The sequence below is a fragment of the Ammospiza caudacuta genome, unplaced genomic scaffold (assembly GCF_027887145.1).
Source record: "Ammospiza caudacuta isolate bAmmCau1 unplaced genomic scaffold, bAmmCau1.pri scaffold_61, whole genome shotgun sequence".
Lineage (NCBI taxonomy): Eukaryota > Metazoa > Chordata > Aves > Passeriformes > Passerellidae > Ammospiza > Ammospiza caudacuta.
In genome coordinates this window covers 685,086-694,255 of record NW_026683129.1, presented here as the reverse complement: position 1 = coordinate 694,255, position 9,170 = coordinate 685,086, and the positions used below count along the sequence as shown (strand labels likewise).

At 49.6% G+C, this 9,170-nt stretch overlaps 1 protein-coding gene across 1 annotated transcript; it reads right to left on the bottom strand.

Annotated features, from left to right (window-relative positions):
• Positions 1-203: 203 nt before the first annotated feature.
• On the bottom strand, positions 204-800 carry LOC131571903 (olfactory receptor 14L1-like; the record flags this gene model as incomplete). Its single annotated transcript, XM_058824655.1, has 2 exons — positions 204-431; positions 750-800. Coding segments are annotated over 2 exons (279 nt in total), but the record flags the coding sequence as incomplete, so codon positions are not given.
• Between the last annotated feature and the right edge of the window lie 8,370 nt (positions 801-9,170).

The following is a 9,170-nucleotide window of genomic DNA, read 5'->3' as shown; positions in this document are numbered from 1 at the left end:
GCCACCAAGAGCACAGCCCCTCATTTACATAGTCTGTGGCAACAGGGAAAAGGGAGAGAAACACAATGACAAATGGCAGAAAGCGGATTTATGTTGTGGAAATTATTAAAAACGTAAAACAAAGTAAAATATCCTTCAAAATGAAATCAGTAAGTATCAAAGATGATTTTATTAGAAGTGATTTGCACAAATTGGCCGGCAGTTTACTGTTTTCGAAACCATCCACTCATCAATCTCCACAGTGCAGCCTTGAGCTCCTGGTTCCTCAGGCTGTAGATCAGGGGGTTCAGGGCTGGAGGCACCACTGAGTACAGAACTGACAGAGCCAGATCCAGGGATGGGGATGACATTGAAAGTGGTTTCAGGTAGGTAAAAAATGAGGTGCTGTTAAACAGCGAGACCACGGCGAGGTGAGGGAGGCAGGTGGAAAAGGCTTTGTGCCGTCCCTGCTCAGAGGGGATCCTCAACACAGCCCTGAAGATCTGCACATAGGAGAAAACAAAGAACACAAAACAACCAAAGAACAGAAAAGCACTACCCATAGGAGGACCAAGTTCCCTGAGGTAGGAATTTAAACAGGAGAGCTTTAGGATCTGGGGGATTTCACAGAAGAACTGGCCCAGGGCATTGCCATGGCACAAGGGCAGGGAAAATGTATTGGCCGTGTGAATCAGTGAAAAGAGAAAAGCACTGGCCCAGGCAGCTGCTGCCATGTGGGCACAAGCTCTGCTGCCCAGGAGGGTCCCGTAGTGCAGGGGTTTGCAGATGGACACGTAGCGGTCATAGCACATGATGGTCAGGAGGAAATATTCTGCTGAGATGAAGAACAGCAAGAAAAAGACCTGTGCGGCACATCCTGTGTAGGAGATGTTCCTGGTGTCCCAGAGGGAATTGTGCATGGCTTTGGGGACAGTGGTGCAGATGGAGCCCAGGTCGCTGAGGGCCAGGTTGAGCAGGAAGAAGAACATGGGTGTGTGCAGGTGGTGGCCACAGGCTACAGCACTGATGATGAGGCCGTTGCCCAGGAGGGCAGCCAGGGAGATGCCCAGCAAGAGGCAGAAGTGCAGGAGCTGCAGCTGCCATGTGTCTGCCAATGCCAGCAGGAGGAAGTGCCTGATGGAGCTGCTGTTGGACATTTGTGCTGTCTGTGCATGGGTATCTGTAAGAAAAGTAATCATGGAATAGTTGGGTTTGGAGAGGACTTGAAACATCCCAGCACAGCTTGGAGGCACTTTCCCCCCACTGCCTGCCCAGGGCTCTGCTGCCTGGAGTTGTCCCTGCCAGCAGCTGCTTCCCTGTGCCCAGGGCTGGGCCCTGCCAGTGCTGCCAGAGCCCAACCCATCCCTGGGGGCTCAGCTCTGCCCTGCAGACCCCTCCCAGCTCAGGCACTGCCCAGGGGCAGCTCTGGCTCTGCAGGCTCTGATGGCAACATCAGAGCAACGCTGAGGAGGCTGGAAAAGCAACACGGATGCTGCCTCTAAGGGGCCCTGGGCTGATTTCTGTCATTGCGTGGTTTATTACCATCTTAGAGAATTTTTTTTCTTTTCCTCATCCTGAACTGAGAGAGGAATACTTATGTGCATTTGCCCATCCAGGCCACCCACAGCAGTAGATTAAAAAAGCAGGATTTTCCCTTCTATGCAGCTCCTGCCTCACTGTGCTCCTTGTAAAATCTACTTATAAATGTTCTGCAGTGAAATGTCATGCTGTGAGCAGACCTGAACAATGCAGCATCATCACCACAGGAGAACTCTTCCAAGCCTTACCAGCTGTCTCCTCCCACCCAGATCTTGTCCCCCAGTGCTGGGAGCAGCTTCCAGGGCTGGCTGAGAGCTGTCCCTGGCAGGCAGCAGAGTCCCTGCCCCAGCACAGTGCCCTGGGCTGCAGGACCCTTCTCTGCAGGACAGCCCTGGGCACCCCTGGGTGCTCTGCACAAGAGACAATCAGAGAATGTACTCACAGGGTCTGTAGGCATTGGGATGTTCCAGCTTTAGGAGATGGCTCCAGGAGCTGCAGCTGCATTGTCCTGCAGCCAGAGGTTCCTGTGCCAAGGGCTGGCAGTGATTCTGCCCCAGGCACTTTTCAGCACCTTCCCAGCCCTGACTGATTGAAGCTCTCTGTGCCTCTGTGCTATGCCCAGGCTGGCTGCAGGCAGTGCCCCAGCCCTGCTGGGCTGGCAGAAGAGCTGCTCATCAAGAGAAATGTGCTTTTGAAGTTCTTCTTGGTTACAGGAGCTGCCTCTGTGCCAGGAGCCCAGCCCAGCTTAGCAGCACAGACACAGCACAAGGACTTTAATGAGCCTCTGGGGCTTTGTGCTCAGGCCCTGAACATCAGTCCCATCAGTCCCTGAGAGGGAGCTGAAGAAACCTCTCCAGAACTCCAAGGCAGAATCACACTCCAAAGTTTCTTGGACTTTTAATGGGTCCCACCGAGGGACATGACTGAGAAAGTGTCCCCAGGCCCCAGGCTGAGCAGAGAACTGGAGGCAGTGATGACATGTGTGAGGACAAACAGAAGCCAAGTCTTGGTGCCCTGCGTCACAGCAGCAGGGTCTGTGCCACCAAGGACTGTGAGGAGACACCTTGTCCTGAGGCCCTGGGGCCTCCTGGCACAGCCCCAGCCAGGCTGGGCACTGTCAGCCCCTTGTCCTACCCTCAGCATCCCCCCCTAGCCCACATCCCAGGGGCCTCAAGGATCTGCTGGAAGGAGTCCCTGGGGAGCCTTGCTCAGGAATTGCTCTGGGGGCTCCTTAATGCTCCCTGCAAGGACTGTAGGTTTTTGGAAGGACTTTGGGTTTGGCTTTTGCCTTGGAGCCTCTGAGATGTTTGTGCAATCATTGCCTCCAATTATCTGCTGTAATTAGTCCCTGGAGAGGCTTTGTCAGTAACAACACTCAGTGGGGCTCAATAATACTCAGGGTACTTCAGTTATTTTAAGGAACTTGGTGTTTCCCTTTTGATAGAGACTCTGTGAGTGGTTTGTGCAATCACAGCCCCAATTATCTGCTTTAACGAGTCCCTTGAGAACTTTGTACTGACACTCAGTTGTGCCCATTAATACTTTGAGATACTCCAGTTTTTTAAGGTACTTTATGGATTTAAGAATACTTTTTGGTACTTTTAAGGTGTTTCCTTCCCACACTGAGTCTCTGAGAGGTTTTTGTGCCATTCTGGCCTCCAATTCTCTCCTCCAAGTAGTCCATGAGGATCCTGTGTTGGGTATCTTCCTCCTTTCTCTTTTACAACAAAGATGGAACTGAAAGAATTTTGTAAGATTTTCTAAAAGCATCCAAACAAACACGGGACAATTAACAACACAACAACAACCACTAAAATAATTAATAGTCCTCTTTTAGCTAGAAATGATCCAACCCTTTAGTCCCTTGTATTGAAAAAGTTTATTGAACCAGTCTTTGTTTTCCATTTGAAGCTTCTTGAAACCTTCCTTCAGTACCTGATTGCTCCTGTGGATTGATTTGCTGTGGCTGGAGAGGTTCATGCAACACATGGCCTAAGATTCTAAACAGCCGTTCCCATGTGCCCAGAGTAAAAACTCTATCACTGTTCTGCAAGGTGGCATGTCTGATGGTGTCTATGTCTTAGAGCAGGCCACTCAGTGTGAGGGAGGTAGCATTGGTTTGCTTACTTAACAGGCACCCAAGACGGTCTAATTGTCCTAAAGCTTTAGCTGCAGCCACCCAAGGTAGTCCACATTGGGGTTGCTACCATCTGACATCTGGATTAAAGCTTTCAAAGGCATCTCTTTGATATCATCCAATACTTCTCTGGGGGTACCTGCTGCTTGATCATCTGGTAGGCTGTGTTGTCCTTCTCCAGCTAGATGGTTGATTGTCAATTCCGCCCTTGCCTCATTATTAGCATAGTCTGCTATTAATTGATTTAGTAAACACTTCCATCCCCCTTCCCACATGGTCATAATATATTTTTAATCATAGGGGGTTAAGACATGCGCTGTAAACATGGCCCTCATTAGGCCATTAAAACAAGGTAAGTCCTTCCTATGGTCTTTAGCTGCCCTACACAGATCCTTGACTTCCCCATAAAGCAATGGCTGATACCGGGGATTCTGCCGTTTTCTTTTATACGGGGCGAACGAGGAGTTTCGAGGCTATTTGCCAGTCTCCTTCTTTAACTGCTTCTTTCCAGATCCTTTCCTAGGCACCTTCTGGGGTTGAGGGGCGAGGTGGATCTGGGAAATCCAAACTGCATTCTGGGGAGGAAGAATAACTTGGAGGAGAAACATTCAGATTAGAAATAGTGCAACAGTTGGGCTTAGTATCTTTGACCATGGGGGTTATATTTTTGCCAGAGGGTGTGGCAGAGGGCACTGCCATTTTTTCAGATGTTAGGGAGGAAGGGCCTTGATTTAGGATGGTGGACTTCTGGGGTTGGGTTCTGGTAGCATGGCCCAGGGTGAAGGTGGAATGATTGACAGTGAGGCATGACCCACAGTTGTGGCGATGGAGTCTGGAGGTTCATTCAGGGCAGAAGAGAAGGTTGTGGTAGCCAGAAGTGGAGGAGCCAAGATGGAGGGAGGATTGTCAGGCTCAGGAGCATCTGGAAAATTTTTAATGATCCACCTCATGATTGATTTCAATTTGTTCTTTGAAAATATTATGTCATGATCAGTGAGAATTAAGCATCCATATATGCTCCTTTGTACTTTGGACATCTTGCTGCCCATTTTTCTCTTTCTCTGCCTTATGGGGAAGAGCCACTGGAACACCTCAAATCAATTATGGGACGTGGGTGCATATTGTAAAAACAAAGTGGCCAAATGGGCATTAAATGTCTTGTGTTTCCCCAAACCCACCTGCAATCCTACGCAGGTGAAACCATCGTTGTCCCTGCCGATCCTGGGCAAGGTCCCTTGAACAATGATGAATCTGCCGGCCCGGCATAATCCAAAATCCCAGGGAGCACTGGCCTATCCATCAGCCAACCCCAGCGGACATGACTGAATGTCAGGGTCCCTGTTCGGGTGCCAGATATCACAATGAAGGTGACAAACCTTTCGGGTTCCCCAACTTCAGGGCAAGGGTGGTGAAAATGAAAAGGAGCAGATGCTGGGGAAGATGAAACAGGAAAGCCTTATAAATATGATTGCCTGGCAAGAGATTTTGAGAATATGGAAACTATAAGTGAGACTGAAATGAAAGCAAGCTTTGAGATACCAAGCCTTAGTTACTGAACAACTGGAAAACAATGGTATGGCCAGCTGAAGGTAATCTTCTTTTGATTAAACAATACCCTCTCCTTGCAGACTGGTCCAAGGGTCAGAGCAATCCTACTACCTTGGCAGAAGGGGTCCAAAGAGTGGATTTTAGGATTTAAAATGTAACACAGTATGGTAATGTAATGATTCATATAGGCTGTATGTAATGATATAAGATTTGTGTCTTGTACTAGATTGTTTAGTGCACAAACAATTAGAATATGCAGCACAAAAGAAGATTTATTGTATTGTAATGGGAACTTCCCTCCTCTTTCGGGCATCCATTTTGGGTGCCTCTTTCGAGCTCCTCTTTCAGGCCTGCTCTGATCTCTGGCTGGCAGCTCCAAACAAGGCCCCTGTACCCACACCCTTTGCAATAAACCACAAGTTCCAAGACCTGGCTTCAGAGATGTCTCGTCTCTGTCTGTCCCAACCGTCCTATTCCCCAACGCTCCTACAAGCAGGATCAATGGAGTTGCCCAAAAAAAAACTTTAGTAACAGGGTGAAAAAAATAAACATGGAGAAGTCGAGCACCGTACGAGGGATGGTATTCCAAGACCTGAGATAAAGGCCAAGCAACAACATGTACACTTGAGGGTAGAACACTCTAGAACAATAACCATATAGGGGAAACAAGTAACCAGTAGGGGAGGAGAACTTGGACAACTTAGCATAGCAACACTAAAGGCTTATGGGGGAACTCTTAAACTCACCCTAAGCTAAACAAATGATTCCCAGTGCTTGAAACCTCATGCCCACTTCTTCTGGGATGAAATTGGGTTGACTCTGAGTTACAGCTGGGCTACCCCCCACACCGCTGCTTTGCTCTGGCTCCTTTGGTCCATGTGGCCCAATAGAGCCACAGTGATGTCCTTGCTTCCATGAGGGTCCACAGGGTCACAATGGCCCCTTGGATCCATGGTACCAACAGTGTCACAATGATCTCCTTGGTTCCACAAGTTCCTACAGTGTAACCATGCCTTTTGGTTCCAAAACACCCCACAGTGTCAAAGTGGTCTCCATAGGAAGAAAACAATCGAGCCCAGGGGCAGATGAGAGGCAGTCACCAGAAGCTGAGGCTAGCCAGACTTGACTGTATTGGCAGATTTTGTTTGGGAGCAACCCTTGGATATAGGGAGTTTTAGAGGTAGAATCCTAATTTCAGCCATGGGAGCGTAGACAAGAAAGACAGTTCTTTTAGATGGGAAGGAAATGCCAGAGACCCAGTGCTTCAAGGGAAGTGGCCCTTGGCGTATCAAATTCAGTGGGACCTGTCAGACAGTCCCAGGAGGCCAAACAAGGCAGACCTGTTCCATGTTCCCTTGATTTCATGAGTCTCCAGACTGTCACAGTATTCTCCTTGATTCCATGAGGTCTTGCAATGTCACAATGGCTTCTTGGTTTCATGAGTGTCACAGGGTTCCCTTGCAGCCCTGCATGGCTCCATGCAGCCCTGCTGTGTCACAATGGCTCCTTGCTTCTCTGGGCCCCAACATTTGATTACTGATCCTTGCATCCATAGGGCCCCTGAGCTGCAGAACGGTCTCCTTGATTCCATGAGGCATCATGGGGTCACAACTGACCCATGGCTCCATGAGGTTCTGTAGTGTCACTGTGGTTGCTGTCAGAGGCTGGATGAGATTGATGTCCCGAGACACCTTGGGGATGCTCAGAATGCCCGTGTGGGGCCAGGGCCAGGTCAGGCCTTGGTTTGTGGTGGGACAGAGCCCCACCCCCAGCCCTGGCCTGGCAGAGCTGTCAATCACATAGCAGAGGCTGTGCTAACCCCACTTCGATTGGCTGAGCTGTCAATCAATCACACACTAGCAGCTGGTGCCTACCCTGATGCTATTGGGCAAGCAACTGGCAGTCCCACCCCAGGAGCAGGCCAATGAAGGCCCAGGGGGTTAAAAGCTGGTACACGAGGCCAGCCCAGAGTCTGGATCCTGCCTTCTCCTGGCGTTCCTCTGTTAGCGATGCTGGAACCCCTGCAGTTGCTTCCCATGTGTGTGTCTTTCTATAGATCTGCTGTCTTTCTGTCGTTCTCTATTTCTTTTTCTAATCCTATTACCAGGAACATTTATGGGTAAATTCACGTGTTAAGGGTAAAAGAATTTTAGGTTAAATGTGTGGGAATCCAGGCCACAGGGAATATTTCTCTGTCTGCTCTGAGGGGTTCTGACCCCCAGAGAAACACTGCCTTTCACCTTTGCCCTTGGAGAGGACTTCCAAGACTCTGAGATAGAGTAGAATTTACCAATTTGTGAAACAGATAATAGAGAGTAGTATAGTATGTCACTTGGGTGAGAAATTTAGGTTTTGGGATTTTTAGTATGGTGTAGAAAGGCAGCAAGATGGAGGAATTGGGGTGTAGTCCCTGTCTTCTTCATCTACTCCATTTTCTGCAGTGTTGGTGGCACAGGGTGATTGGTCAAGGAAAGCACAGTGCAGAGGTTATGTGGACAGTCAAGGAATGAGTTATTGGTAGATAAGTAGAAATAAGATACATTTTAAGAGTTCATTGGATGACACAACTTTAAAAGACCTTGAAACTGTACATTTTAGAGCCATTTTGAGGTGTTTTTTCCAGCCTGCTGAGCCTCGTGTGGACAGCAGTGCAAACTTTAGATAAGATAAAAATAAGCAAGAGGCTGAAGATAGAAAAATTCCTTTGCATCTCCTTTTATCTGGCACAGAACTGCTACAGGAGGTTTCCCCCATCCAGGGAGCCCCAAGAAAGGCCCAACATAAAACAAACATCAATAACTGGTGCCCTGAAAATGTTTGAAATAAGTTGGCTTTTTTCCATAAAGTTGTTTATTGAAGGGTGTTGTCTTAATTAGCCAATCATGTGAAATGTCTTGATTAAATGACCAATGAGGTCCACCTGAAGCAAACCAAGATGTAAAAGTAGATGATTGAATAAATGGGTAGGTTTTAGCCCTTAGCCTTCTGATGTGAGGCTGTGTAATCTCTGACTCAGTGGTGACATTTGGGGATCCTTTCTGCACTTCATGACCAAACAGGAGCTTCTCTAATATTAAACTTTGCCTGAAGCTCCCACTGTGCCCATGACAGGAACCCCTGTGATTGTCTCGGACATCCCGGCTCTTTGGCAGCCTGGGGACTCCTGGGATGTCACTGTGGAGCCCCCGTGAGTGCCTGTGACAGATCGGTGCCTTTGCAGCCCAAGGTCCCCTGGGATGTTACCATGGAATGGCTATGACTGCCTCTGACCACAGGGCTCTTTAGCATCCTCAGAAAGCCCTGGGAGGTGTCCATGGAGCCCCAGATTCTGCCAGTGACATTCCAGCTCTGGAACAGCCTGGAGACTCTTGGAAAGTCCCCATGGAACCCCTCTGAGGGCCTGTGACAAACCTGATCCTTAGCAGGCAACCATCACCAGCCCCCTGTTGCTATGGTCAGTTTCCATGGCAACCATCACCAGGATCCTGTTGCTATGGTCAGTCCCTTGGCGGCTCCATGGAGGCCCCATGCCAGGGGTGGTTGCCATGGACACCAGCTCAGGCCTGCATCCAGAGCCTGCTGCCATGGCAACCATTGGCTGTCCCATCCCCAGGCTCATGGGATCCCAGAACCACAGAATTGGCTGAGCTGGGATAGACCCATCAGGATCCTCCAGTCCAACTGCTGGCCCTGCCCAGGACACCCCAACAATGCCAGCCTGGGCCTGGCAGTGCTGTACAAACGCTGCTGGAGCTCAGAGAGCCCTGGAGCTGGGACCCTTCCCTGGGGAGCCTGGGCAGGGCCCCAGCAGCCTCTGGGCAAAATCCTTTTCCTGACATCCAACCTGAGCCTGCCCTGACTCAGCTGCAGCCGTTCCCTCCACTCCTGTCCCTGGGCACCAGAGGGAAGAGGTTCCCACAGCCCCAGCCAGGGACCCGCTCCCAAGGCTGTTGCCATGGCCACCAGG